The sequence below is a fragment of the Protomyces lactucae-debilis genome (assembly GCF_002105105.1).
Source record: "Protomyces lactucae-debilis strain 12-1054 chromosome Unknown BCR37scaffold_24, whole genome shotgun sequence".
NCBI lineage: Eukaryota > Fungi > Ascomycota > Taphrinomycetes > Taphrinales > Protomycetaceae > Protomyces > Protomyces lactucae-debilis.
Window position 1 is genome coordinate 81,685 of NW_024468016.1, and position 27,359 is coordinate 109,043.

General features: G+C 50.9%; 15 protein-coding genes across 15 annotated transcripts; 5 read left to right on the top strand and 10 right to left on the bottom strand.

The window, feature by feature from the left end:
* The first annotated feature begins 463 nt into the window (after positions 1 to 463).
* Positions 464 to 3,913, top strand: BCR37DRAFT_383614 (acyltransferase family-domain-containing protein). Its single transcript, XM_040870091.1, has one exon. The coding sequence runs from the start codon at positions 785 to 787 to the stop codon at positions 3,791 to 3,793; it is 3,009 nt and encodes a 1,002-aa protein (XP_040722511.1). The 5' UTR covers positions 464 to 784; the 3' UTR covers positions 3,794 to 3,913.
* Positions 3,860 to 5,012, bottom strand: BCR37DRAFT_168079 (uncharacterized protein). Its single transcript, XM_040866245.1, has 2 exons — positions 4,448 to 5,012; positions 3,860 to 4,408 (listed from the first exon to the last, which is right to left on the bottom strand). Exons 1-2 carry the CDS (start codon positions 4,842 to 4,844, stop codon positions 3,927 to 3,929), a joined length of 879 nt encoding a protein of 292 aa, XP_040722512.1. The 5' UTR covers positions 4,845 to 5,012; the 3' UTR covers positions 3,860 to 3,926.
* A 100-nt stretch (positions 5,013 to 5,112) lies between these two features.
* On the bottom strand, positions 5,113 to 5,865 carry BCR37DRAFT_389521 (uncharacterized protein; the record flags this gene model as incomplete). Its single annotated transcript, XM_040870739.1, has 1 exon — positions 5,113 to 5,865. One exon carries the CDS (start codon positions 5,863 to 5,865, stop codon positions 5,113 to 5,115), a length of 753 nt encoding a protein of 250 aa, XP_040722513.1.
* Positions 5,866 to 6,093: 228 nt separating this feature from the next.
* Positions 6,094 to 7,950, bottom strand: BCR37DRAFT_389522 (vacuolar protein 8; the record flags this gene model as incomplete). The annotated part of the gene is made up of 4 exons (XM_040870740.1): positions 6,094 to 7,397; positions 7,445 to 7,679; positions 7,736 to 7,863; positions 7,923 to 7,950. 4 exons carry the CDS (start codon positions 7,948 to 7,950, stop codon positions 6,094 to 6,096), a joined length of 1,695 nt encoding a protein of 564 aa, XP_040722514.1.
* Positions 7,951 to 9,907: 1,957 nt separating this feature from the next.
* Positions 9,908 to 10,948, top strand: BCR37DRAFT_403702 (mannosyl phosphorylinositol ceramide synthase SUR1; the record flags this gene model as incomplete). Its single annotated transcript, XM_040872020.1, has 2 exons — positions 9,908 to 10,862; positions 10,929 to 10,948. The coding sequence occupies 2 exons, from the start codon at positions 9,908 to 9,910 to the stop codon at positions 10,946 to 10,948; spliced, it is 975 nt and encodes a 324-aa protein (XP_040722515.1).
* Positions 10,949 to 11,809: 861 nt separating this feature from the next.
* On the top strand, positions 11,810 to 13,838 carry BCR37DRAFT_383619 (pectin lyase fold/virulence factor). Its single transcript, XM_040870092.1, has 2 exons — positions 11,810 to 12,675; positions 12,712 to 13,838. The coding sequence occupies exons 1-2, from the start codon at positions 11,917 to 11,919 to the stop codon at positions 13,606 to 13,608; spliced, it is 1,656 nt and encodes a 551-aa protein (XP_040722516.1). The 5' UTR covers positions 11,810 to 11,916; the 3' UTR covers positions 13,609 to 13,838.
* A 46-nt stretch (positions 13,839 to 13,884) lies between these two features.
* On the top strand, positions 13,885 to 14,853 carry BCR37DRAFT_400959 (ribonuclease H-like domain-containing protein; the record flags this gene model as incomplete). The annotated part of the gene is made up of 2 exons (XM_040871822.1): positions 13,885 to 14,742; positions 14,786 to 14,853. Exons 1-2 carry the CDS (start codon positions 13,968 to 13,970, stop codon positions 14,851 to 14,853), a joined length of 843 nt encoding a protein of 280 aa, XP_040722517.1. The 5' UTR covers positions 13,885 to 13,967.
* Positions 14,854 to 15,202: 349 nt separating this feature from the next.
* Positions 15,203 to 15,911, bottom strand: BCR37DRAFT_167925 (uncharacterized protein). Its single transcript, XM_040866243.1, has one exon. The coding sequence runs from the start codon at positions 15,809 to 15,811 to the stop codon at positions 15,455 to 15,457; it is 357 nt and encodes a 118-aa protein (XP_040722518.1). The 5' UTR covers positions 15,812 to 15,911; the 3' UTR covers positions 15,203 to 15,454.
* BCR37DRAFT_167959 (uncharacterized protein) lies at positions 15,908 to 17,695 on the bottom strand. The gene is made up of 4 exons (XM_040866244.1): positions 17,634 to 17,695; positions 16,172 to 17,590; positions 16,026 to 16,119; positions 15,908 to 15,977 (listed from the first exon to the last, which is right to left on the bottom strand). Exons 2-3 carry the CDS (start codon positions 17,461 to 17,463, stop codon positions 16,053 to 16,055), a joined length of 1,359 nt encoding a protein of 452 aa, XP_040722519.1. The 5' UTR covers positions 17,464 to 17,590; positions 17,634 to 17,695; the 3' UTR covers positions 15,908 to 15,977; positions 16,026 to 16,052.
* On the bottom strand, positions 17,559 to 18,105 carry BCR37DRAFT_403703 (translationally-controlled tumor protein; the record flags this gene model as incomplete). Its single annotated transcript, XM_040872021.1, has 2 exons — positions 17,559 to 17,590; positions 17,634 to 18,105. The coding sequence occupies 2 exons, from the start codon at positions 18,103 to 18,105 to the stop codon at positions 17,559 to 17,561; spliced, it is 504 nt and encodes a 167-aa protein (XP_040722520.1).
* A 152-nt stretch (positions 18,106 to 18,257) lies between these two features.
* On the bottom strand, positions 18,258 to 20,131 carry BCR37DRAFT_168242 (uncharacterized protein). The gene has a single exon (XM_040866246.1). The coding sequence runs from the start codon at positions 19,819 to 19,821 to the stop codon at positions 18,331 to 18,333; it is 1,491 nt and encodes a 496-aa protein (XP_040722521.1). The 5' UTR covers positions 19,822 to 20,131; the 3' UTR covers positions 18,258 to 18,330.
* A 1,149-nt stretch (positions 20,132 to 21,280) lies between these two features.
* On the bottom strand, positions 21,281 to 21,630 carry BCR37DRAFT_383624 (uncharacterized protein). The gene has a single exon (XM_040870093.1). The coding sequence runs from the start codon at positions 21,579 to 21,581 to the stop codon at positions 21,330 to 21,332; it is 252 nt and encodes an 83-aa protein (XP_040722522.1). The 5' UTR covers positions 21,582 to 21,630; the 3' UTR covers positions 21,281 to 21,329.
* Positions 21,631 to 21,800: 170 nt separating this feature from the next.
* BCR37DRAFT_383625 (uncharacterized protein) lies at positions 21,801 to 22,550 on the bottom strand. Its single transcript, XM_040870094.1, has one exon. The coding sequence runs from the start codon at positions 22,356 to 22,358 to the stop codon at positions 21,870 to 21,872; it is 489 nt and encodes a 162-aa protein (XP_040722523.1). The 5' UTR covers positions 22,359 to 22,550; the 3' UTR covers positions 21,801 to 21,869.
* BCR37DRAFT_383627 (uncharacterized protein) lies at positions 22,547 to 23,051 on the bottom strand (the record flags this gene model as incomplete). The annotated part of the gene is made up of 2 exons (XM_040870095.1): positions 22,547 to 22,975; positions 22,996 to 23,051. Coding segments are annotated over 2 exons (246 nt in total), but the record flags the coding sequence as incomplete, so codon positions are not given.
* A 614-nt stretch (positions 23,052 to 23,665) lies between these two features.
* BCR37DRAFT_383658 (uncharacterized protein) lies at positions 23,666 to 24,589 on the top strand (the record flags this gene model as incomplete). The annotated part of the gene is made up of 4 exons (XM_040870096.1): positions 23,666 to 23,937; positions 23,972 to 24,164; positions 24,237 to 24,392; positions 24,443 to 24,589. 4 exons carry the CDS (start codon positions 23,666 to 23,668, stop codon positions 24,587 to 24,589), a joined length of 768 nt encoding a protein of 255 aa, XP_040722525.1.
* Positions 24,590 to 27,359: the final 2,770 nt, after the last annotated feature.

The following is a 27,359-nucleotide window of genomic DNA, read 5'->3' on the forward strand; positions in this document are numbered from 1 at the left end:
GGCACCCGCCTGCGTCAGTCATGGTCCAAAGGGGCTCCGGATGAGGGAAGCAGCAGCAAGCCCTCTCTGGTCAGTCTCGACTCTGGACTCTGGACATCAGCGGACGGCCAGCCAGCCTGATCGTCTCTTTGCTCTGGCACTAGACAATAGTCCCGAGTCAATTCACGGTCATCTCGTCCATGATCCTGGGCCGCCAGGTGGTCGTCTACCGAACCACGTTCGCGACGTAACCCGCACATGTACCATTGTATAGCACCAGCACGGACTTGTTCACCCTCCAAGCACTTGTTCCAAGCACAGATAGGCCTTATTCAGACCTCTTCCACTTCGTCCCAGCCAGTTCTCACCGTTCCTGCATCGACTTCTATTTTCCCAGTCGCGTGGCTGGAATCCTGATTTCCGGATGTCTCGAAAACCGCAACGACCAAGACACCATGAGTCGCCCAGTACAGCAATCAATCCACCAGGCTCCAGCTGGCTGGTATTGTCTGGCAGGCCGCTGGGCCATCACTACTGTGCCTGACTCCAGGCCTAGGCCGAAAACGGGTACTGCTCGCCGCTAGCTAGAAACCAATGCAAATGGGCTGGATGCCACGCATCAGTAGTCCTGCCTGTTGCCTAAGCTCGTGACGGGGCGCGCGTCTCTCTCTATCATCGTGCTATACTCTCCTTCTGAGACCAACACTACATCTTCTCTTCTTCTTGACAACAACATCTTCCACCAAGAAATCGTGCTGTTTCAGCTGTTCTTCTATCGCGTCGCTCTTTAGGTTGAGGCATCAGCATGCATCTGCAACTGCTTTCCCTCAGCGCGCTAGCGACACTGGTGTCATTCGCAAATGCCCGCGATACCATTTGTCCATGCGGCTACTTGGATCCCGTCACGGGCCATCTCTGGACAGATACAACAATCATCTACTTCAACGAAACCACAGCCGAAGCTTTCGAAAGCAACAACGACTGGGTGTCGCTCGACTTTGAAAACAAGTATGAGCAAGGCTTTGATGTCGTCTACAAGCAAGGCGCAGACCCAGTCAATGTCGGCTACAACGGCACAGGTGAAGCGCTGGCGCTCCGGGTCGAAGCACCAGGACGTCGGCGTGTTGTCGCTGGTGGTGGTATTCGTACCGCACGACAAGATATTCAGTTTGGTTCTTTCCGTTCTTACTTGCAGCCTGCTGGCATGCACGGTCAAGGCGGTGCTGCTCTCTCCATGTTTTACCGCTACAACGAATCGCACACGCTCGAGGTTGACTTGCTCACTGGCGACCCAACCGGTCTTGCTCAGTCGCAGTACCGCATTTCTGCACCTCAGCAGTACCTGACGCCCTCCGTCTACAACTTTACCGAGATCAGCACGGAAACACCCGATCAGCTCTATGAGATGAATGAATGGCGTATCGACTGGGTCAAGAATTACGCAAAGTTCAGCAACAACGTCAATGCCTCAGCACAGCACAATGTCACCTTTACGGATCGATTCCTGCCCGGTCCAAGTGTTCCTGGCGCCGTCTACTTCAAGCACTGGTCCAACGGAGCACCTTCGTACATGCGTGGTCCCCCAACAAGCGTGACGTATGGTTTCGTTGGCTACATCCGTCTCTTTTACAACTCCACCATCAGTTCTGGTGACGATGTGTTTGGCGCTCAGTGCCGGATTTTGGGTTTGCCAACTTGCTCTACCAACGACGACACCCTGCGAACTTCATCCGAATTCGATCCTTCCTCCACTCTGAGATGGGTTAACATTGAGCCAAAGTACCGCGCACCTCGATGGGCCGTGTATGGTGGCTGGTCGACTTTCACTCTGTTCGTGCTGCTCCTCATCCATGCTCTGGTGCGTCGTTCCGTCAAGTACTATTCGGTGCCAAAGGAAGATCGACCCATCATCCCACCAGCATACGCCTACAAGATGGATCGCTTCGAGCTTCACGGTGAATTGACACACTCCATGAAGAGCGAGAAGAAAAAGCAAGACAAAGCCGATAAGAAGGCCCTCAAGCGTGGTGAAACACCCATCATTCGTTCTCGCGAGATTGACCCAGAGACGGCAAGTTTGAATACGCAAGAGGATATTGAGCGACCTGATTCTCGAGCAAACTCTATTCGTGGATTCAAATCACTTGCTTCCAACAAAAACGCCAAAGCCATTGCTGCAGCGATGCCCAAGATGTATTACAACCGTCCAGGCGGCGAAGGCTCATCTCGCGCTCGGTCTAGACTGGCTCAGACGGATGCTGATGATGATGACGAAGAGCACGAAGAAGACTATGAAGACTACGAAGGCAACTCTGATGCTGAAGAGGAGGAGGAAGGCGAAGAATACGGCTCACTCAACCAGCGCGACTCAGTTGAGGTCAATCGTCGTGAAGAAGTGGCCTTCAAGCAGCCCGTCATGGACCGCAAAAAGTCCATGGCTGCTGCTGCCTTTGCTGCTCCTTCTCGTTGGTGGCAACGCATCTTCTCGAAGAAGCCAGCTGTTCCTATGGGCGAATCCAAAGAACAACCCATCATGCGCGTCAGCTCTCGTTTCGACTACCTTGATGGTCTGCGTGGTCTGTGTTGTTTGCTGGTGTCGCTCGTGCACTACTGTCTCACCTTTTACCACGGCATCATCTCAACAGACTATTCCCCAACCGGTGACCACTACTCTTGGCTTCCTTACCTGCGATACACCATCACGCCACTATTCTTCAACGCCAACTTTGGTATCGGTGTCTTCTTTGTTCTGTCATCTAGGCTCATTGGTGTGCGGTACTTCAAGACCGGTTCTTTCTCCGACTTGGCAGGTTCTACTTTCCGCCGTATTCCCCGTCTCGGTTTCCCTGTCCTCTGCGCTGTTGTGCTCGAGTACTTTTTGCTCGGCGTTGGTGCTACACACTGGCTACAGTACCTGGCTTCCGTCACATGGTCTACATGGGCATACGCTGTGCAATTCAAGAATGTTGGCTGGTTCATCAATGAGACCATTGCACTGTTCTACATTTCGCCACCAGAGTTGCCGAAAATCATCTACAACTACTGCACCGGTGTGCTCTGGACCATTCCTGTTCAGGTCCAAGGTTCTTGGCTCATCTTCCTTGGCGTCATTGTTATTCGCGAGATTCGTACGCCTTGGAAGCGATTTGGTTACTACTTTGTTTGTATGCTGCTTTCGTGGTACGCGCTCAACTGGGGAGCCTACTTCTGGCTTGGTCTGGCCATTTCCGATTTGGATACCAACTACAAGTACCGACAGTGGTTTGCTAGGCCTGCTCGCTCGTACCTGGCCATCACTGTGCTTCTTGGCATCTTTGTTTTGTTCATGTCGACGCAGTACATCATGCAAGTCTCATACTTCAACTTGCCAACCTTTGAGCACGCCATTCACCCAGACGTCTTGACAGGATTGCCAATTGGCCAGACAGAGCGTTACGGCTTCCCAGAATTCCAATATCCACAAGTCCACTCCCTCTTTGCCGCAACGGCTCTTCTTCTTCTCTGCGATCTGTCCAGCTGGTTCCAGGCAGTATTGCGTCTCAAGTTCTTGCGTGTCCTTGGCTTCTACTCTTACTCCATTTACCTCCTTCACGGTGTGGTCTTCTGGTCGTATGGTGCTTGGATGACGGTGCTCTTGTCAGGACATGGATTGCCATACTGGGCGAACCAGCTCATTACCTTCACAACAAGTTACGTGGTCCTCGCACTGGCTGTGGCGGCATGGACACCCTTTGCAGATGTCTTTGCCATGTACCTCGGTACTGCACTGTGGCGATGGGCTCAAGGACGGGCGCACTACGCTACCATTGGGTAGACCTTTTAGTATTATCCGTTAGAATTCACCAATTTCTGTACATTCTCAAGCATTATCAGACTTTCTCGCTGTGATGGCTTGGGTATCTCGAAATGAATGCTAGCGCTACGCAAGAGAGAGTGAAATTGAACCATTAGAAATCGACTGCTTTGTGACGCTGCTCGTGTGCATGATGTCGTTGCCTTCGAGCTTTGTTCTTGTGCTCAATAGCAAGTTGTGCAAACATCGACATGAGCTCATCGTTGCGATCTGCTGTTAGCTCTTTTTGTTCAAGACGACAAGTTGTCTTACCTCGTAGTGCTCGAGCGGCAAACTCAGTTGCATCCTCATTCAACTCCCTCTCCACTTCCCAAAACTCAACTGCCACGCCTTCCTCCTCGAATTGAGAGACCAAGTCATCCAGCTTTTGCATTAATCGTGAATTACGCACCAGTTTACCACCACGCTCTGTACGCCAATTAGCAGCGCGCCAGTGTAGTACATTATGCGTGATGGCTTCAAGGAGGTACTCCGAGTCGCACACCAACACAATTTGTTGGAGTCTATTTGAGCGCAAGACTTCCTTTTGCTGTATCTTGTTGCGTATATAGGTCAAGGCTTGCATTGCCGCAAATACTGAAGTTAGCAATACTCGGATTGTCTTTGTAGACCTACTCTCTGCCTTTTGCGTGGTATTGACACGCCTGGAGGGTATGCGATGCGATGCATTGTGCTTCGATCCAGGCCCAAACCAGAGCCCATACGAACACTGCGCGTCCGTTGTCCACGCATGCCTGCAAAGTCCCTTGATATGCACCATGATGCTCCCCTTATGCGTCGCAGGCGTCACTTCACGATGCTTTGGATTAGGACACGAGCATTTACTCGCAAACTCCTCAAAGGGACACGCTACAGTGCAAAATTGTCGCTCGGGATCATACTTGCCAAGGACGATAGGAATGAGTGGGTAATCATGTTCGAGCCATTCATACGGTTCGACGTCAAAGGCGCGTTCTAGGACGCGTGCGCGTGGATCTGTTGCTGGTTTTTTGACGCCATGGTCGTGTGGCATGGCCTGTGTGTGCGGCGAAGACACACAAAAGCCAGGTATGAATGGATGGATGGTTGATGAAGCTGCAGCGGCGACGGCGGCCTTGAGTAGCTTGAAGCCTGCTTTGAGGAAGTAGCAGCGAGGAAGACTGTATGTCCTTTGTGTCGTTGTCGTCGCTCAACTTTCTGCAGCGAGATTGAAACCACCAAGGTCACAGCTCAAGCCTATACAAGGAACAAGGTAGACTCTTGCAGAGGCCTTGGTCTGGTTATTGCTATGCTAGTATCTACTATCTCCTCTCCCAAGCATCCAGAAAGGCAAGCTTATCCGCCACAGCCAGTCTCGTTCGTGAAATACGTGCACACCTCGCCATCGTCTCCTCCCAATCCGCCTGCAACACGGGCCCTGCTGATACTTTGAGCCGCACTTCATGCCGTAAGACAGAAAAGCAAGCCCATAGAAATTTGACAGTGTTGGGAATGGGCGAAGTGAGACAGGCCGGTGTACCGTAGCGTATCCCAACAACGTAAGCCTCATCTGCAATCACTGGCTGGAATGCCAAAAGTCCCCGATTATTAGTAGGTGTTGCTTCTGGGAAAAGGACCAAGACACGATCCTTGTAAACACGCCTGAGCTCAGCGAGTGATTGACCTTTCGAACGATGCGTCAAGGTCGGCATGCTCAATGCATCAATTCCCATGTCAAGTGCTGAACGTGTCTTGTAGAGCATCTCTGAGGCATCCGTACACTGAACAAAGAGTGCATCAGGAATCAAGTAGACCAGTAGTAAGATATCCACCGGGCTACTCCAGTTGGAAACCACAAGATCATCTCGCTGGATAGGCTTCCGTTTGCGTCCATCATAAGTGATAGAGACTTGCGGGAAGCCCAGGACAAAGAGCAGACCACGAGCCCATGCAGATCTGAGGGTACGAAACGTGGGAGGATGCGCAAGTCCAAGCGTCAAGCGTAGGAAGCTGTCTGCAAGCAAGAAGAAGAGCAGGTAGAAGCAAAGGAGAGGTGCTTTGAGGAGGACGAGCATGATGCGTGGCAGAGCTGTTGCAGGTGTCAAATCTGGCGGTGCGACAGGTAGGAATGGGGCAATGCCTGTGCCTGCATCCCTCCACTTTGTATACTTTTCCATAGTAGACACGTCAGAGCTAGTGGTAGGCGTAGTAGAAGCAGTAGAAGTGCTTTGCTCTCGTCGTCGTTCAAATTATTTCTCACTTTCAATACTAAAGATTAAAGACCCTTGGCCATGACTTGACCCCTACTTGCCGAGCAACTCGAGACACTTCTTGCTGAGTGTCACCACTTCTGCATCCCCCTCTGCATCCTCCGTAGACGCCGTTTCATCCACAGGCAAGCTCGACAAGGTCTGCAATGCCTGCATCGTCTCCTCCGATTCCCCAATTAACCTCGCCAATTTCGCATCTTGCGCTTCCAACAACTGCAACAAGGTCCATACAGCAATATGTTGGAATGTTGGATCGTCACTCTGTAGGAAACGTTTGAGGTAGCCATTCATACCGCCTTCAGGCTGTTTCCAGCATTTGTGGAAGTGGCTGTAATCTTCCACTTTGGAGCTGAGGTTACCGAGTGCCGCTGCAGCATTGCCTTGTACTTCAATACTACTGCTGCGTGTCAATGGAATCAACACTTCTGCAATGCCTAGATTAAGAAGATGCGTTTTGAGCTCATCACTCAGTGCCAATACGGCGATACACGCAGTCATCTCAGATTGCACAGTAAGCGGTACATCCAGAATCTTTTCCTTGCATTTTTGAATCACGCCAAACTCCACAATGATGCGTTTATTGCGCTCACTCGTGGCTGCCAAGTTGCGTAGAGTCGAAGCAGCATGACATTGCACTTCCTCGTGTTCTGTTGAAACGAGCAACTCAATGAGTGGTGGGACAAAGTTGAAATCGACAATAGGAGATTCGTTGAGTGGGTGAATCGAGACATTGCGAATACATGCAACACTGGATAGGATGAGAGGCAAGTAGGTGGATTGCAGGAGCCGATACAGCGGTGCCAATCCATTCGCACGCACAATTTCAAGCTGGTACTTGTCATCGGAAGCCAAATTACGCAAGGCCAGCGCTGCTTGACATTGGACCTTAGGCGAGCTCGAATCCATGAGGTTGACGAGCGATTGTATCAATCGTGGCTCCGTCGCTGCCAATTTTTTACGATTTGTTGCATCCACTGCAATGTTGGAGAGTGCCGTGGTACAGTAATACTGAACATCTGTATCCGTTGAAGAGAGTAAAGCCACAAGCACTGGCATCGCACCGGCATTGACCAACTGCTGACGATTCTCATCCGAGTGTGTCATATTGAGCAGTGCACCGGTCGCATTTCGCTGAACACGCATATCTTTTGATTTCGCCAACCGCGTCAATGGTACCAGCGCACCAGATCGCGCAATACGCGCCTTGTTATCATCGTGTGTGGCGAGGTTGGTGATGCAACCCACAGCGTTACACTGGACTTCCACATTCGGCGACATCATTTGCCGAATGAGCGGTTCAAGGCCACCGAGATTGACGATACTGACCTTGTTCTCAGCTAGCTTGTTAGCATTACGACTAAATTGAGTAAAGAGCAGAACGTACTGTTGACGGCGAGATTACCAAGTGCCGCACCTGCAGCACGCTGCACTTCATAGTCTTGCGACTGTAGTAAAAACAAGATGGGTTCCAGCGCTTCCTTGTCAACCTCGCGCACATCCTTCTCAGTGATTTCAGCAAAAGCAAGGGCGGCGCTACGCTGCAAATCGACATTATCACTGTAAACGAGCGTTGTTAGTGCGCGTAAGGGTTCGTTGGCGTAGAAATCGACATCATTCCTCTGTTGAATGTGTTAGCTACGCCTGAGAGATGGTCATGAGAGAGAATGGGTTATACATTTTCAAGAAACTGGAGAAGGTCAGAGACTGCTTCACGTTCGCGGTCTTCCAGCAGCGGCTCATACAGTCCATTTTGCGCCTGTGCTGTGAAACTGTTAGCGGTCTTGTAGAAGATTGAGTGTGCGCCTGTAGATGCGTTGTGGCGGAGAGGCCAAGTCGCGTCATAGGAGTGAGGGTGGACATACCTCCGCAGCAGGAAGAGCAGATGCCCATGGATGGAGAAGAAGAGAAGGAAGGCGCGTGAGACTGGCGACTGCAGCTAGACTCGAGCCCTGTTGCGGCTAGTCAAGAGGAAGCCTGGAGAAGAGAGAAGGGGAAGGTTGTCAGGGTGTCGTCTGGACTCTGGAGTGTTCTTTTGTGTTGCTGCAGTTCGGGGGACGAGCCGCGACTAAGAGACTGGACAGTGGACAAACATCTATATTACTGCTTGCTGCTTGTTTGCTAGGGCTATGCTCTGCTTGTCTGCCTCGTTTGCCGGCGGTATCTCTGCCTGACTAGCTGTTGGCTCTCTAGTCACGGGAGGCCTACGAAGGCTACGATGGCTCTCATGTCATCATTGTTCGTTCTTCACTGCTGTCCGTGCTGGATAGTTGTTCAATATGCTTTTCATTGGAGGTCTAGATGGCCACAAGTCCTCTTTGACCGTCTGGCATACGGGAGTACTACAGTGCCATGTTCTTATCAAGGTCATGGTGGCCAGTACAGGCAAGACTGACCTTCTCGCAAGCTACAACTGTGTAGGACCACTGTAGGTGCTCTGCATTTTGCACAATGATTTCGATGCAGTCGAGACCACGAGAAGGGCGATGAGGTGATCAAGAATGCTATCTGACTGACACAGATGCTTGCGAGGTACTTCATGTTAAGGCCTTGCAAAGACGTGATGCCTTGACTGTGATGGGCACGCGCTGGAGAGAACATCATGTTCGACAACAGTAGCCGACTCTCAGCTGGCCCTAGGATCGCTCCAATGCATGCTTCATCGCTTGTCGTTCTTTTTGTGTCTTATGAATGAGCAAGGCCTTCAGGTGACGTACAATCTTCATTTGTTCAAGGACGCTGTAGCTGGATGACTTGGCATACGGGTGATGCCAGAGCTGATGTCGGTGTACTTGACAGAATTGCTGGTTGCAGGAAGTAGTGCAGGAACATGTATGTCTACATTGTCTAGGCCTGTCAAATTGACAGTGTCATATTGTCAATGCTGTCATGACAATCATGCTGCTCGCCAACGAGGGCAATTCACTTGCACCAGATCCATGTGTACAGTGCTCCCGCTGGATCTTTCCCTGCGAGGGAGATCCCGAGACAGTGGACCCGAGTTCGCCAAGATTACGGCCGAGAAGGAGAAGCGGCCAAGCTTCAGAGGCCAGACTTCAGAAGTCATGAGCGGCTGCTTGGATCTATACTGATTCTATAGTCAGCCCTAGCTTCTATCTCTTCTAGCCTAAGCATTGGCAATAGACGACTTGTATATAATTGACACCGTGACGAAAATAGACCTTTATCTCGTGTCGGGCCTCGGCCATGAGCCTGCCACAACTTACAACTTCAACTTACAAGCCCAAGTCAAGGCCTCAGGCAGCCAGGCTTAAGCGCGCAGGTTACGCCAGAAGGAGGATTGCACGCTGCCTCCTTGATGGTGCATGCAGCATTCTTCGGGCAACTGACAGACCGCGGAGAATGGCCGGGGAGGAGTGATGCCGGTGATGGATGATGCCTCCTGTCTATAGCTCATACCGAAGTCCTATTATCCAGTTATCCTACAGTGTCTAATACTGTCAGTGTCTATAGCCGGATCCCTCGAGTTTGCTGGTACGAGATTGAGCCAAGTTGACTCCGCCTCGCCTGAGTCCCTTGGTCGCGCGTGGAACTGGCCCAATGGAGTCCTCCGTAGCTCTGCCTTAGCCTGCCTTGCCTATGCCTAACATTGCCTATAGCCTCAAGAGCCAAGAGTCAAGAGTAGTCTGCATCCTCGCCCACCCACACAAACAAAAAGGCGACAGCCCCCAATCCACGCTCCCGTCCAGCACAGCGACACCCTCTCTCCTCCTCTCTAGCACACCCAGGATACATCGCGCAAGGAAGCAGAGACTGAGCACACCGTCACTAGACAACCCAAGCCGCCGTGCATTGAGCGCAAGGGTTCGTCCCAACAACACAAAGGAGAATGCGCCGCTCAGTCGCCATCTTCTTCCTTTGCCAATTCATCATCCTAGGTTCCCTCTGCTGGTCATGTCGTTGGCTCTTTGTCTTGCTGGTGGATACTGGTGCGTCAGATGCCATCCGCTCCATTGAAATCCCAGGCATGGGCTCACAGCTCATTGAGACACGCCCGCAACTCGTCCCAAAGATCATCCACCAAACATGGAAGAACGAGACAATACCCGCACACTGGGTCGAACCGCATGAGACGTGCAAAGCATTGCATCCAGATTACAAGCATATCCTCTGGACAGACGCCATGGGCAGGGAATTCATCAAGCGCGAGTACCCGTGGTTCCTTGAACAATTCGACAACTACCCGTATAATATCCAGCGCGCAGATGCGATTCGCTACTTCATCCTAAGTCACTATGGTGGGATCTACATTGACCTGGACGACGGCTGCAATCGCAAACTCGATCCACTTCTGTCATTCAGTGCATTTGTACGAAAGACAAAACCAACGGGCATCTCCAACGACATCATGGGCTCCATCCCGCAACATCCCTTCTTTAAAGATGTCATTGAGAATCTACGACCCATGGCGAGAGATTGGAAACTGCCCTACCTCACCGTCATGGCCTCCACGGGTCCGCTCTTTTTGTCACTCGTTTGGCTCTCCTACAAACGTGGCACTGTACTAGATGAAGACCGCGTACGCATCATCATGCCAGATGAGTACATGTACCGGCCGTGGTCCTTCTTTTTGCACTATGAAGGATCTTCCTGGCACGACGGCGACTCGGGTCTCATCTTTTGGATGAAGTCGCATTGGTTCCTGCTCTTTGTTGTTGGTTGGATCATTGGTTTATCTGTCATTGCAGGCATGTATGTATTTATGCAACGACTCAAACAACGCAGGGATCCAAGCAGACCTGCAAAACTTGACGCATACAGAGCACTCAAGCAAATGGAAGAAGGTCAACAAAGTCATTGCGGAACGCCACTTGGCAGTAGACGCGATAGCTTCTCCTCTCGCTCATCAGGGTCCTCACGAACACAATAGACTGCTCGTTGTAATACAGAGGGGGTTGCACGTCTCTTTCTTCTTCTTTCACTGTGGGCTTTCTTCTGACTCGGATGGGCCTTGTTTTTAACTTCCTACACAATCGTGTTGTTTTGCGAGCATACAAATCCAAAACTTTTCTGTCAATATCAAAAGGCTACACTACCATAGACTAATCAAGACTCTTTTGTCCCAAACAGGTGTACGTCTGTGCACTCTGCGTCATGCATTTCACAATGCTGAAAGAAGCGGGTTGAGCCTTGCAACTGCACTGAGACACTTGATCTGCCGTGCACTGCCGTTCAATTATCGCGACACACGAACTACCGCTGAGTGCTCAGTCACGAGTTTGTGGTCATGACAGCACATCGATTGGCAGCTTAAACTTCTTTCACGTCTCCTTCCCAAAGTCCAATGAACATATTTGCTCTGCCGACCCGCATCAGACTATTGAGTCGACTTCAACAAGCAGACACCGAAAAGTTCGCTTCTATTCAGCAGAGCATGCGATTCTTGTGTTTGCCTCGCAAATCACAGAATGCGAATTTCAGGGGTTCTCCGTGTCAGATATATAGGAGATGGCAACTTGATTCCTAGAATATGCCAGCAGGTCCCTTTTATCAAGGACACCCCTGACTCTACAAATAGCAGTCACAGCTTCAGCATTCCCCTGACCAGTCTAATATATAGGAGATGGCAACTTGATTCCTAGAATATGCCAGCAGGTCCCTTTTATCAAGGACACCCCTGACTCTACAAATAGCAGTCACAGCTTCAGCATTCCCCTGACCAGTCTAACACTCCGAAGATGAGGACAATTAATATGCTCCCGTGGCCCGGCGTCTAACAAGCTTTGTCTGTGCGAAATGATTGGGTTGCCAGTCCTGAGCATATTCAGGAGCAAAGCGAAGACTAGTATAAGTACGTGACAGCGTCGGCTGCCTTCATCATTCGACAAGCTACGATCGATGTTACCGCAGCACTGTGCCATCGCTGCAGCCTGGCTTCAACTCCTCTCATTAGGCTATGCGACTGCGCAGGGTTTGTCAATCTCGTCATCTCACCTGCTAACAAGCAACGCAGCGGTCAAGCCCAACCCAACTGAAGCGAATGTAGCGCCTAAAGTATGCTCAATCAAGGCGAACATGAATGGCATCTCCAAGGATCTTCTACAGGCTGCCCAGGCCTGCAAAAGCAATGGTCATATCATCATTGAGGCTGGTGATTCCCTCATTGACAATGTCGTGGTCATGGCCGACTTGAAGGATGTGACCATCTCTATCCAAGGGACGCTGCATCTCAAGGCAGACCCAGTCTTCTGGGCCCAAAATGCCTACAAGCATGATCTCGTGAACTTCCAAAACAGCTCTGCTGCGATTCTCTTTCGCGACTGCGAAGGTCTCAAGTTTGGTGGAGCTGAGGTTTTCAAGACTGGCTCAACCATTATTGGCTATGGTGCACCGTTCTGGTCTGCGTACCTTGCTGACAATACCATCATGCGACCGAACCTGGTCACACTTCAACGATGCACGAATTGCGAGATTAGCAACTTGCGATTCTTGGATACACCCAAATGGGCCATGTACGTGACAGACTCTGATCATGTCAATATCCACGACATGATGATTCAGTCCATCGGTGGTTCCGTCATGGCCATGAACACGGATGGCATTGACATTCGCAATTCTACAAATGTGGAGTTCCACAACAACTATATCGACAATACTGTATGCATCTTTGACAAAGGAAAACGCTAACATCAGGATGACTGCGTGGCTATCAAGGGCATGTGTTCAAACATTTACGTTCACGACATTATCTGTGGCTCCAAGACAGCGGGTGTCGCCATTGGATCTCTTGGCAATATTGTTGGTGTCAATGAATTTGTCAAAGATGTGGTGATTCAGGATGTCCTCATCTCTGGCACACCCCGTGGTGGGATTCGCATCAAAATCTGGCCGGGCAACCGTGTCAAAGCAAAAGAGCTATTGGGCGGTGGTGGTCTTGCTGATGTCCACAACATCACAGCCTCTCGCATCCACACCTCAGATAACTCCCAAGCACTGTACATCGACACCTGCTATAGTCTGGGCAGGACCAATTCCAACTGCTATGGATACCCTTCTTTGGGGACAATCACGGATGTCACTATCGATGGTATCTACGGCACAAGTCCAACTGGTTCTTTCGGCCATGTGCTGTGCTCGAATCCCAGCAAGTGTCAAAACATCAAAATCAACAATGTTATCATGGCCACTGCCGTCGACACGGCAAGTGGCATTGGCACCACCGCAGTACTCAATACTGTCGGAGTACCTCCAAGTATTTTGAGTGGCGCACCAGCTGACATTGGGCTTTTTGATTTGTCTTTGCCAAATGGATGTTACCTTGAACGCGCGGCGTACGCTACTGATAGCACCCCAGTACCTTACTTTGCACCTAAGCCACGAGACCGTCCACTCGGTTATTTGGATGGTGTTCCAAAAACTCCAGCTGATTGTCTCCAGCCAGGGTCAAAATGGTGGCTCGCACAGGGACAACCATCGGACTTTACGCTCAGCACGACGTCATACAAACCTCCAGTCTACCCCAAAGTCCACTTGTCCCAAATTCCAGCATCTCGTGTCAAAGTCTCTCCAGCATTTCCCAAGAATGGCTGATTCCCCGGACGGAGGCATTGGATCCGAAGAAGATTGGTCTCGAGCATGGGAAGATTTCAGAGCAACTCTCTAAGCAAGCAGCGCACAAACACAAGAAGTCCCATAATAAGAAGCATGCTAATGCATGATTCAAGATGGAGTACTTTCGACTTTTGACCTTCATAACGAGACCCTGGCGGTATAGCAGTTAGTCTTTCTACTTCTTCTATTGCAACTGTGCCTGAGCGCGGTCCATCTCATCGTCCGGCAACCTCCAAGCCAGCTGCAGACTATGCATCTAATTAACTGCGATCCACTCTTCCAGTGATCAGTCTGAGCAAGCTTCTTCTCCCTGATCAATTGTACTATATCCCGCTTCAATGTCCTCTGCATCCGATGGCATTGATGCCATGCTGGATCTGCTCAAAGCTACCACGCTACAAGATGACCGCAGGTGGACGCCACCCAGACCACGCGCTGGCCTAGCAACTCAACAGCGACCGCTTCGCTATCTCCTCGTCATGGACGTCGAGGCCACATGTGATGCTGGATCTGAGCTATTTGCGCATGAAATTATCGAGCTGCCAGTGATGTTGCTTGACTTGGAGCAAGCTAAAGTCTTGGCCACATTTCATCGCTTTGTCAAGCCGCGCAAAGCACTGACCCGCTTTTGTACAGCGCTGACAGGAATCTCTCAGCAAGTAGTCGACGCTGCAGACTCGTTTGACGTCGTCTTGTCTGATTTGACAGCGTGGCTAGAGCAACACACTCAAACACTGTTTGATCCACCCTTGCACGACCTCAGTTTCAGCAAACCATCCACTTGGTTCCCTCGCACCAGTGTCGGTAACGATCATCGATTGCAACGACACTTTCGCAACTGGGCATTCGCCACGGATGGAATAGCAGATGTCGAAAAGTTTATCTGGTTGCAAGCACGGCATAGCAAATTACCGATACCGAACTACTTCTACGGCCCGTATGTCGATACGCGTGGTCTATTTGCTGCATTCATGAAGCAGAAACGCTGCACCCTCGCAGAACAAGGTCAAGCTCTTGAAGTGACAATGGAAGGACAAGCACACAGTGGCCTCGATGACACCAAGAACATTGCACGTATCTGTCTCGCGCTTTACAAAAGAGGTTGCGTCTTTGGTCTGCCACTCTTCTTTTCTTGCCAGACATCGCTAATCGTAAGAACCAAATCGAGTCTTTTACAAAGGCCACAAAGCATGGATCAAACACCAGCGGTACAAAGAACGATAGTAGCTGTCTACTTTCCGAGTGCAGGCGTGGTCCACGAACTAATATCTGTGTCGTCAGCAGCGTTATACGCGCGAGTGCATCAGCAACAGATCATTTGACCCTCAATGACCTGTGCAGGCAATCCTCGCTACTCCTCAGGCTCGCAGCCACCACCAATTCAGCTCTGATCTCGTTCCGTGAGCTATCTCCCCGTCGAGAAATGCTTCACAATCGCGCATCGTTGTCTGCTTCATGCGTGACTTCAACGACTCGCTTGCCGTTGCTGGTCGGAACTCGCCCACAAAAAGCCAAAGATCAATTGCCTCTGAAGTCTCCTTGACACTGACATGTCCACAAGCAGTAATTGGACAAGAAAAGCAACAAACAATTGGGTTTGCCATTTCCTGGACTCTGCAAGGTCGGAAAGTTGCAACGAGTCTCATTGGTCCGGGTCCACGGTCTCCAGTGAGATGTATATCAGGGGCTTTTGAGGCCATGCCATAAAGAGGAGCTTCGCACCTTCCTCTCTCTTGCTCTCGCAACACTCGAGAGGACTTTCAGATCCAATCATCAGTATACAGACTGCCTTACCAATAGATTTACGCTAATAGCAGCATATTGCTCAAGATATGGTCGCCCTACCCTTTATCATGACAGCATCCTGGTTAGTTCTGCTTGGACACGCTGCAGCTGTGACTGTGACAGAGGAGACAGTGCGGCGCTCATGCGAGGCAATGGAAACAGACGAAGGCGCAAGTCTCGGTCCAGGATGTTCGCTAGATTCATGGTGCCTCTTCAATATTGGCAAAATCTCCAAGTGTCTGAAGACAAATGGCTCAACTCCAGTAGGCACGCTGCAGTGTGGGCGACCCACAGGGGCAGTGGACTGCACCTGCATTTGCCAAAAATAATGAAGATGAGCAGAGTCCTTCGAGCAGTGAGAAGCTCGGACCACTTGCAGACCAATAGGCTTTTTCATAGCAGATATCGAAGCGCACGTAGTTCATACGTGTCAATCACTGGTGGTTACGGTAGTGTGAAAGACAGGAATACTCTAGACGTCCATGTGAGCGAGAAAGCCTGCTTCATGATGTGTAGGCCTAGGATGATATCGTTCGATGGCGCTAGCTGCAGAGAGCCTTGGACTGCAATGCGTGGTCTTAGAAAACTGGAATCGACGTGAAGTCCCTTACCATGCGCAATCCATACAATTAATGCCACTAGTTCCTAGCTTTCGGACGCAGGTACGCGACCAAGATGATGGAGGGTCGATCGCCTAGCTGGTATCTGCGTCGTCAATAGCGTCTTGAGCACACGCGCAAGTGCATCGGCGTCATACACACGTACCTGACCCTCCCAACGTCCTGCACAAGAGACCGTGGCGATACCGAGTGCGCGAAGCTGTGCCAAGTCAATTTCTGGGCTCGTACCAGGCTCTAGACTGTCTCCTTGTCGAATATAGACGAGATGCGAACAAAGTGCTTGAAGACCAGACTCAGTCGTAGCGCTGTCCAAGCCATCTGTCAACCCTGCTGCTTTTGCTGCTGCAACGAGGAAGTCCCAACAAGAATATCCTGGTGTTTCTCGATCAAGCGATCCATTCAGCAGAAATATACGCGGTCTACGCTGTACTTGTAGTTGTTGAATGGCTTTGCCTATCCCAGCTGGTAGGAGTAAAGGTGCTAGGGAGGTATACAGAGAGCCAGGCGCATACACCAATGCATCCGCTTGAGCAAGGTCCTGGAGGACGTTTGGATTCGCTTGTGGATGCATTTCTTGGCCATATGGGTTAATATAGTAGATGCGTTCGATTGGGGACGGTAACGGTACCGCGACTTGTTTATCGAAAATGATGCCCGGCGCACGTAGTGAGGCGAGTGAGCCAGGTAGATTTGCATCGTCGTCTTCAGGCGATGGCAAGTTTGACTCAATGGCACTGTAGGCTGCCGGATGAGAAATTGCATTTTGACCAGCAATGACGGTACCATCTTGCAAGACTGCTGCGATGGGCGTTGTGAAGCGTGTACTGAGTATAGGCAACACCCGGGTATGTTCATTGATGTGGGTGAGTCTGCAGAATGTGAAAATTGCCGTTTCCATATGACCGAAGAAGAGAACCATGCCGGATAAGACGAGGTTGCCGAATGCTGCTGTGCTAAAGTTGAAGACTCGAGCGAGGCCTGCGGTGCGTTTGAGGATTTCGCTGTAAAAGACGCGTAGGTAGGCAGTCAGGGAGCGTTGGACATCGACATGCACGTCTCTCCATAGTGTATGTCGACCATCAAGCAAGTCAAGCCAGTCGTGACGTGCTGCATGTGTATCAACCGGCAAACGGTACGCTAGCAATGTCTTTGTGGGATTTGGACGACCGTTGCGGTCAGTGTCCGGTATGAGACGGACAAGCCTAGATCGTAGGTCTCCGACGCTGACAGAGCCAAGAACGCGAAGGATCTCAGAAGTACTGCCGCCATTGTCACTAATGGGCAAGATGTAGCTGACTGTATCTGTGATGCGAGCGAGCGGTTGAACAAGGCTATTACCGCCTGAACCCCCAGAGAGAACAGCAATGTGTGGAGGAGCTTGACTCCTAGCAGATCTCAAGCTTGCGTCTTCATCGTGACTTGCCAGCATGGGCCGTGGGCTGAGACCAGCAGCAATTATGACTAGATGTCGGTGGGAATTAGAGCGAATGGCTTTTTGTATAAATCTATGATCCAACCGACATTTTAAAGCTTCTCCTCCTTGAGAGCGTGCTTGACTAGAGAGGTTAGCAAAGACATACAACCAAGCAAGGAACATACAGAAAGAAAAGTATGGGGTGGTACCGTCCTCGCGGTAGTTGAGGAGCGCAACCATGCCGTCCGGGTTCATGGATTCACCCGTGTAGAACTCGTAGTCGTTGAAGTTGCCGAGAACCTTCTTGACAAACGTCGCGGCACCCTTCTCGAACTCGGCAACGGAGTCTGGATCGTTCTCTTGGAGGTGGGCCTTGACCTTCTTCATGTAGCCCTTGATGTAGGTCATGTAGGACTTCTTGTCGAAAGAAGTAGGGGTCAACTTGAAGGAGTAGACGATGTTGTTGACCTTCTCCTTTGTGTCGTCTGTGCCCTCATCTGCCTCTTCAGCAGAGGCGTTGGCACCGATATCGACATTCTCGCCGCCGACCTCGACCATGGCGCAGTCTGCCTCGTAGACGATACCGTCCTTGAGTTCGAGGTCGTATGCGTCGGAGATGAGTTCGTCGCCGGAGATGACGTCCTTGTAGAGAAGCATGATGGGCCTTGGTGAGTAGAGGGAGAAGAGGTAGAGCTGGTGAGTAGTCGCTGCTGCTGCTTCAAATTTCAAATTTTATTTTTTGCACGTGAAGGGAGACGAGATGGAACAGGACAATACAATACATATATGTATATATATTCATTTATATATCTGTATCTATATTGGCAAAGACATAGTCAGGCCGTCGCTGCAATGACAAACATCTATAGACACAAATTGATTCTATCTAGCCCGCTTGCTCGTCCGGATCTGCGACGGACTCTCCTGCTGCGGCAGTACCACGCCACCCACCAACGACCGCTTCTTCGGCTCTGAGGACGCAGCAACAGGTGTTGAGAACAACTCCTCATCACCACTCAGCAACGGACTCGCCAGTAAACTGCCATGTGTTCGGCTTCCGCCAGAAAACCTCGCCTCTTCCTGAAAGTCTTGCACACCTGGCGGCGACGACCCTGCTGTTGCATGTGCAAAGTCAAAGAACCCACCCGATGAACCAGCATCGAGCGCTTCCAAGAAATCACTTGCCAAGAAGGGTGCCTGCTTGACACCACACCCACCAGAGGTATGCACCTGATGTGCCCGCGCTGTTCGAAAGACCATGTGACACGCACCGCACGTCAATGGATGACGATGCCGAGCACGCTGCAATGGTGCTTGTGGCGATGTCGGCATCATATTGACGAAGAAGTCAGAGGGAGCAGGGAGACTTGTACTAAGTGGCATTTGCGTGCCTCCTCGACGACGATCATAGACTTGCTGTAGTGCCGCACGAGCATCCTCTCTCTGCGGTAGACTCTCCTCCAGTGAAGAAAATGGACTGTGCGTCTCATCCGTATTGCTCTCTGGACTATCCCAAATTGACTCTGGCGTTTGCATCAGCGACGGCCGACGCATTTGTGAGGGTGAAATGTATTTCTGATCATACCCAGCAGTCAGCGGCGTGAGTGGCATCGTCGGGCTATACTCTGCATGCTGAGAAACCGATCGCATCAGCGTCTCACTGCGTCCACCTGTAGCGAGTGTCAAGCCACCAAGCGGACGAGTGACGGATACATCACTCCCTGCAAACGACGCCATACGACGCATCGCCTCACCGCGCATCCCCGGGTCTTCCTCCATCATAGCACGGGCTTCTGTGTGCAATGCAGCTTGACCCTCAGCGCCAACAACGAGGGAAAGAGATAGCCCGCGTGCTCGAGATGCAGGTGTGAGACCAGGCCGACCTGTCATCGACGCCAACGTCGTTGTGGACCGAGCAGATTGCGAACGCGGCTGTAATATGGGCCGTGCTGCTACTACCCGGCCGTCTGACGAGGATCCAGACGATAGAATAGATCCTTCACGGTCTCTGGCACTGAACTGTTGTGTTGGGCCAGACTCGGCAGGCGATAGTAAGCGGCCATCGAGACTCGTATTGGTCCATGAGAGACCTGGTGTTGGTAAAGCAAAGATGGGCGATGACAAGGGACTGGAGGATTGCTGCATGCGATAAGGACCCGGCAACGTAATGGAACGTGGCCGACCGCCCATCTTGCTACCTCCTACAACTGCTCCCTGTACAGGCCGAGTGATTGAGGCTGTTGCTGCGTTGCTGCCCGCTTTTGATCGCTGTCGTGTTGAGCGAGTGACTGCAGGGAGTGTCTTGACTGGTATCGATGCTGTTGAGCGACCATCCAGTTGATAGGTCCAGGGTGAAGCGAATGGGTCAGACATCTGTCTCTTCAAGATGCTGGACAAAAGACCGACTGACAAGAGGCCCCTACAAACGAATGAGAGGAGGCTGCTTGATGAAAGGGAAAGACTGGGCGCTGTAGATGTAGGCCCTGGTCAAGAACTCAGACGCTTGATTGTTGCAAGTGACGCTTGAGGGGTGTGAGGGAGGAGGAGGCCGACCCGAAGATGTGGGAGCCTCTAGGAGGGCTTTTCTTGCCGCTGTGTAAAGTCGTTTGCTAGCTGAATAAGGTTAAAAAAATGGTCAGACCGGGTAGGCCGTCATGGCTTTGCTACTCCTCGGTTCTATATGGTATGAATCGATGCTTAGGTAGCCTTATGTAGTGGATATGGTCAAAGAATTGCCCGCCGAGGAGCCCGATATCGGGTTGCCTCAGCGAGGGTATGGCGATTGCTTGCTCTGTGGATATGATCAATCTCTTCCAAGGTCCATGAAGGTAATCGGTCATCAAGAAGGAGATTGTGCATTCGAGACCGTTGGTGACAGCTGCCTTCAACTTTGCTAATCAGGCAGACGCCATCAGTACCCGCAGCTTTGCAAGTGCAACTGTGCAAGTTGAAGCAGGTTACAGGCTTACGGGCTACAGCCTACAGCCTACAGCCTACAGGCCGGCCAAGCTTCCAATAAGACAAAGGAGACCGAGGCAGATGACGGCCTTGTGCGCGATCTCGGCGCGTTTGCTGCTGGACGCCGGTGGAAGTTGAGCGCGTCTTTGCTGAAATTGAGCGCGAATTTCGAGGCTGCCCTGCCCTGATTGGCCTTCCACCAGCAGTCTGCAGCAGATAGTGCAGCCGTTGCTCGATTTCATTTCACTGCTGCTCAAGTTGCTCGAGACTCTGGCGGGACTGCTGTACCTGGCTCAGCTGGCGCTCATGAGGTGCCCATGAGATGCCCATGAACAGCAGCAGCCAGCTGCAGAGACTGAGGACGCTTTCTTGGCCAGCGACACACGCTCGCATGATCCTTGCAAATTAACGTTAGAACTATGATTGCTCCCATGAAACACGCTCGTGCGCTACCACACAAGGGTGTTGTCACTCTAGAATCGAGACTGCCCAAAACCACAAGTGCTGATCATCACGCTTACACCGGCTTGAGCACCATCTTGTGCTGCTGTGCATGACCGCAATGAACGCACAAGCGATATCGCAGCGGACTCACCGGGATGACTACGAGCTAGGCGAAATAAGCCATTCATCAGCGACAGCCGCGATCTAACCTCTGGCAAAAGACTCTGGCTGCTATGTGCGCTATGACACAGCTGTCGCATGTCCAAGCTACTTTGTAAAGATGGAACCACCGCCGGCGATGTCATCCTGACGCCTCAAGTGCTTGCTTCAATGGCTATGGGGCTGCTGGAACATTCGGTCCACTTTCTCAGCTTCTGAAGACCTTATTAGATGAGGCATGTCTTTCAAGTATGCTATGATTTCATTTCGGATTAGATAGTGTTTCCAGGTGGCAAAAGCTGCAGCAACTCATGCAGTAGCTATGGATTGACGTACGCGCATACGATAGCTCCAACACCTGCAAAATAGAGAAATGTCACGTTACAGGCACTGATCATGAGGCTTGAGCTGCGTCGTGTTTCAAAGGACTCTTCTCTGACTTCCATGCCCCTTGCCTTGAAATGACACAGACGACAGCAAGCTAGCGCTATAGCTATGGGTCCAGGTCCAGCTACAGTTTGTGAATATCGTGTCTTATGCTGTATTATAAGCTCTGTAGCCAAGAAGGGCATGAACGCGACCCACGGCGACAAAATCGAGACATCCTTCGATATTGGCAAGAACCACCATGTCAAAGAATTGAGATCACGACCCACTTTCGAGCTCTTGCTGATATCAAAAAATTCCTTCGCCTTCGTCTCCGAGCACACTCTGCGTACGGCGGAGTACAATCTGTAGAGAGACATAGACTGAAAAATGGAACAAAAGCTTTGTAAGTTCCTATGAAGGTCAAAACGCCGGCATCTCTAGATTGCCTCTCGAAAGTTGTCTAAGTGTCGGTGAAGATTATCCATCTATGGCTACCAACGCACATTCATTATTCCTGTTCCTATTCCAAATGGCTCATGCCCTGGAAGCTGAGGAATCAGCAAACAGTCATTTTGCCTGTCAGAACGTCGACATAAGCGCTGGTCTGGAACACGATCATGTTCGAGATCATAGTGAAGGCATTTGCGCCTTGGTTGCAGCTCTGCAATACCTTCTGCTTCATCTTCCGCCGATCTCCGCCTTAGCCAGGTGCCTGAAAGAAGCCTGTCGTACACAGCAGAAGGCTGGCAGCCGTAGCTAGCGGGATCCGAAAACGCCGTTGGAGTAACGCGCAACTGGTAGAACTGAACCACCATAGTACACCTGCACACAAACGAAGTGAGCCCCTCCTTGCGCCTGGTGTTGCTGTTGGCCCTAGTATCAATCACTGCACCTGGAAAGAACAACAAGGTGTTGGACACGCCGGCCGAAGTGATTCCGCCTGCCCAGCTCGGCATGGATCCCATGCGTTGAGGAGCCATTTCAAATCCAGTGTCATCCTGCTCCTTCTGCTTTGACAACACACTGCTTTTCTGCAAGCAAATGCAGATATCCTCATGCAGATTACAGACGTCTGCAAACTGTCGGTTGCCGTTTGCCCCGTTGTCGTTTTGATAAACTTGAACCTCATGCAAGCAAGGGCTGCCCTACGGAAAATTTACCGGAGTGTACCAGAGCCAACCGGCGGATTACCGCGAGAAACTTTTCAAGCACAGCGGATTACCGGAGCCAACCGACTTCCAAACTTGCACACCGGAGGAAAACCAGCGGATATGGAGAGGCGGATCACTGAGCCACGCCAAAAGGCAGACAACACACAAGTCAATCACTGTTATCAAGTGATCAGAGGCCAACATCCGCTCATAATCAAATCTAGAAGCTATTTATACTGGATTCGATAGCCCTCAGCTACCCATAAAGAATGCTTCTGCTCTCGTAAGCGCCGTTCTCGCTTAAGCAGCTTGCCTGCTGCTCTTTTCTTGTCGAGCCCTGTTCTCTCAAATTGGCCAGTTCATTCAAGAAGACGGCAAACTGGCACAATGACCTGCAATATGTGTCCTTGCTTGTTGAGAGACTTTGCGCCGCATGACGATATGGTCTTCAAGACCTTGATAAGACCTTGATGATCGCAAAATGCCTGCCGTCATGTTCAAAGAGACAGAGCAATTCTCTATAGCTCAATATTGCATTGTCGTGAACCTCAGACGCTTCATACGTCTGCCCACTGAATGCGGCCTTCGTTCGTGAACGGAGGCCACTCGCAGCACACTTCACAACGAAGATCTTTGTGGTGCCTTGACGACTAGCCACTTCGCATCTTAGCCACGATCACAAATTGGCGTTTGTAGGCTCAAAATTGGAAGAGTGTAGCGCTAGCGAATCTTGAGAATCGTCGACTTTGGCGTTTTGCTTCATTCTTGTCTTATCACTTCAGGACGAGATGGGATGACCAGCACACGCATCTGCCCTGCACCGTCTTGCTGCTTGTAGGCAACACCTCACTGTCCTTGAGCTTACACATCCGAGCCTGTGGCATCTGAAGGTGCTCGATCACTTTTCTGAGTCTTCTCAAGACAGGTTATTCACTACTAGCGTGAGCAGCGCACGCTGCAAGCTCAATACCTCTGACTGACCTAGATAGGAAGAGGAGTTTTTCACAGACAGTCTGGACGACTACAACAGGCTCGCAGGATCTCTTGCGCGTATCGATATACCATCAAGATCCAAGCGCACGTCGCATGGCGTCTCTAGAACCGATAGTCCCTCTACAAAGACACTACGACTCGCAATGGGACTCTGGCCACGAACGCCATTGCGCGACGCTACCTGGAACAACATCACGGCACATGCACGGTACCTGATAGACACTCACCAGATTGTGGTCGATGCGCAAGGCAAGACGGTCACATGGCGTCACCGCAACGTTGGGAAGCTCCAGACGGTCATTCACAAGTTGGAAAAGGCTTTCCCTGTGTTGGGACGAGCTCATGGACATTGGATTGCCTTGACCATCTACCAGCACCACGCGAAGGTGGTGAATGAAGCGGTGAGAGTGTCTTTGTACCTTGCAAGCTCTTGACTGACGCGCCCACAGAAGCGCAAAGCGAAAGTCTACAGAGAGACTACTACTGCTGCTTCTTCCCAAGACGACGATAACAGCCACGAGCACGACGTTGCCCATGGAGTGTCATCTGCTCGCGTCGATAACGAGAATACCCGCTGCGAGACACCCGCTTCCATCTTCTCTGAAGACAATAGTATTGACTAGGCTGCATCGAGAGTTGTGGGTTCCTCCTTCTGCCTGATGTGCCTCACTAACATATTCAGTTGCAGCTAACTTCGTCTCAGCACAATGTGAGCCAATTATGCGGAGGAAACATTGGCTAACAAGATGTAGCGTCAAGCAAACAAGATTGCGCATGTTTCCAAGGCAAGTCCGTCCCATCTTTGATGTTATAAGACTGACCAGTGGCCAGAAGTCAAGCAAAGATCGATCCACCTCCTCGTCTCGCAAGGTATACACTTCTGCCATTCCTACCATGACATACTAACGATGCATTTCTAGTCTGGAAGAACATCAAAGCTATCACGCAGAGCACAGGACGCTGAGCAAGGCAGCGCTATTATGACCAAGGCCAAGACTGCAGCATCACAAGCAAAAACGGCGCACAAGTCTGCCAAGAAGGCCAAGAAAGCGGCAGCACGTCTGTAGTGTGTCGTAGATGGTCTAGTTGCTACACCTACTGTCGCTACAGCATCTATTGAGCTCCCCGTTGGCAGGTGGTATCCTCTGGTAATCCTCCGGTTGGCTCTGGTAAAGGCGTGCTTATTTCCGCCGGTAGTCTGCCGGTAGTCTGCCGGTAGTCTGCTGGTATTACTGCGCCTGCGAAGTTAGGGATTTTCCGCCGGTATTCCGCCGGTATTCATCTGGTAATTTCCGCCGGTAATCTGCCGGTCCAAATTTTCCGTAGGGCTGCTACAAGGTGAGCCGACATCATAGCCGACGACCTGAATGACTTTGTCCAACTTAAACGATAGCTGGCCGCAGTCAATGTCGTCCGAATCAGACGTCGAGACAACATCGCCTCTATGCATAGACCAGGCAAGCTGCATACATGATGCAAATAGAGTCAGCCATGCAACCCATGTCATGCTTTCCCTTTGACAATGATTTGACGAGTCAAAAGAAGTGGCAATGGCAGACAAGCGTAGGAGTAAGGAAGAACAAGACAACTGCTACTCGACCGGCTTTTACAGTTTGAAAATTTTGTTGAAGAGTGTCTCTGAAATGTGGCTATGTTCTTCAATACTCCTGATCATGCGGCTTACTACATAATACATGTGACTCTGCCGTCCAATGTCAATCCCACATTGAGAAATATGTGACCTCGAGCTAGCGATTGAAGTGAGCCCCCACGTAAGTATGAATCGAAAGCAACAGCGTGGGCGATATGATTTATCCGCCTGCAACTATCTATTTCAGTGGATTGGCATGCATTGGTATAGCCCCTTTCGAGTTGTTTGCCTTGGATTCATATCCGCATGAAGTGTATTGTTTGCTGAAGTAGATAAAATTCGTACATGCACCATGTGCCTGATTACGACTTTGCTAAAGGTTTGCTCTGAAACGTGGCTATTTCCTTCAATACTCCTGATCTGAAGCCTACGACCTGATACATATGACTTCGCCGTCCAATGTCGCTCCCACGTTGATGAATATTTGGCTTAAAGGAGGTAATTAAGTGGGCCACCTCGATCTGCATGGCATGACTTCCTGCAAATGAGACCATCGTTCCATGCAGACTGTTAGGAATTCAAGTGCATCCCCTGATCACTTGCTTCCGCTGTTATCTCTCTGCCACGTCAGCGCTCATGCACGTGACCTTTAGTTTAGTCTTAGCTGGCAAGAGTGCTATACTCTTGTCCCCTATTCGAATCAAGTCTTATCTGCAGCTGCCCTGCGTGCCTGTGTCTATCACCTACGACTACAGCCTCGCATATCCGCCAATCTCGATTAGGTTATGAGCCTTGTTGCTATGCAGCAAGACGCTACTGCTTCGGGTCAACGTTCCGGCCCGTCTAGCAACGCGGTGTTAAGGAACACCAAGAGGATCAGCAATGGCCTAAGTGCTTGGAAGGATGAGCTGCTGCTTGTCGCTCAGCAGGCTGGCGTTGAGACTTACATCTTTCAGGAGATACACGCACGCCGCGTCAAAGCAGCAATACGCTGCGCAGACGCCATGCAGAAGGCCGACGAAGACGCTGAGGCCCGTATCGCCGCTCTCGAAGCCCTCATGAAAGATGACAAGCTTAAGGCCCCAAAAGCCTATAGCGCCCCCTCGACTCGCTCCAAGTCCAAATCGATGGAGGAGGAATCAAGCGAGGATGAAAGCACAAAGCCTTACACTGGTCCGTGCTACATCAACTCTGAGGGGTATCTTGCACCTGCGACCTTTGAAGAATGGTCGCATCTTGAACCAACTTGGGACAAGAACAGCAAGGCGCTTTTCTTGCTGAAAGGAGGTCTCGACAGGTCTGACCTGGAAGCAATCAAAGACATCGCAGTCGCCTGCGTTGCTTTCAAGACTGTCTTGTCTCGACACAAGCAGCCTGACACTTTGCGAAAGTTGCAATTGGTCACGAAGCTCAATAAGCTCTCTTTGCCTCCTGGCAATACCACATCTTCAGCTATTGAGACCCTGATGGTGGACGTTCAAGCCACCATTGCCCAGTTGCGCAGCCTTGATCCCACCGGCAAGACGTTTGACGAAGACATGGAAATTGCCATGATCTACGCCAAACTCCCAGGCGATTTGCAGGACCTCACGCTGCACACACTCTCCTCGGATGGACCACACTCTATCCGCAGTTTTGTGCAGCAAGTGCGCTTCAAGATACAGTCGGATGACTATCTCAAGACGCACGGCAAGCACAAGTCTCTGGCAGACTCAGCCGCTGACGCTTCCCAAACCCTTTACCAATCATCAACGGAAAAAGGGATGCTCGCTCAAGAGCATAAGTCTCAATTGAAGCAGAAGTCTTCAAAGATGCCGAGGAAAAGGCATTCTCTTCACAAGCCTTCATCTGAGACGAAGCAAAGTAGCCCTCCAACTGAATCAAAATCACAGTCTGAGGGCAAGCCAAATCCCAACACGGGAAAATTTGCTCGCGAAACAACCCTAGCTGAACGTAGCTGGGTGATCGACTCCGGTGCCACGTCGCATATGACACCGTCGCAAGAGTTGATCTCTGATCTCTCTCATGATGCTTCCATTAGCATCACATCCGCCAATGGCGAAGAGATGATCTCCGCTGGTTTTGGGCATGCTGCATTTGCCGTGCCAGATCAAACCAGCTTGGTGCCCTTGTCCAAAGTTTGGCATGTGCCAAATCTCACTGAACATCTTTTATCAGTGAGCGCACTCAATGAGGACGGTTTTGACGTACTGTTCCCGGCCAAACATGGACCAGCCCTCCTCAAA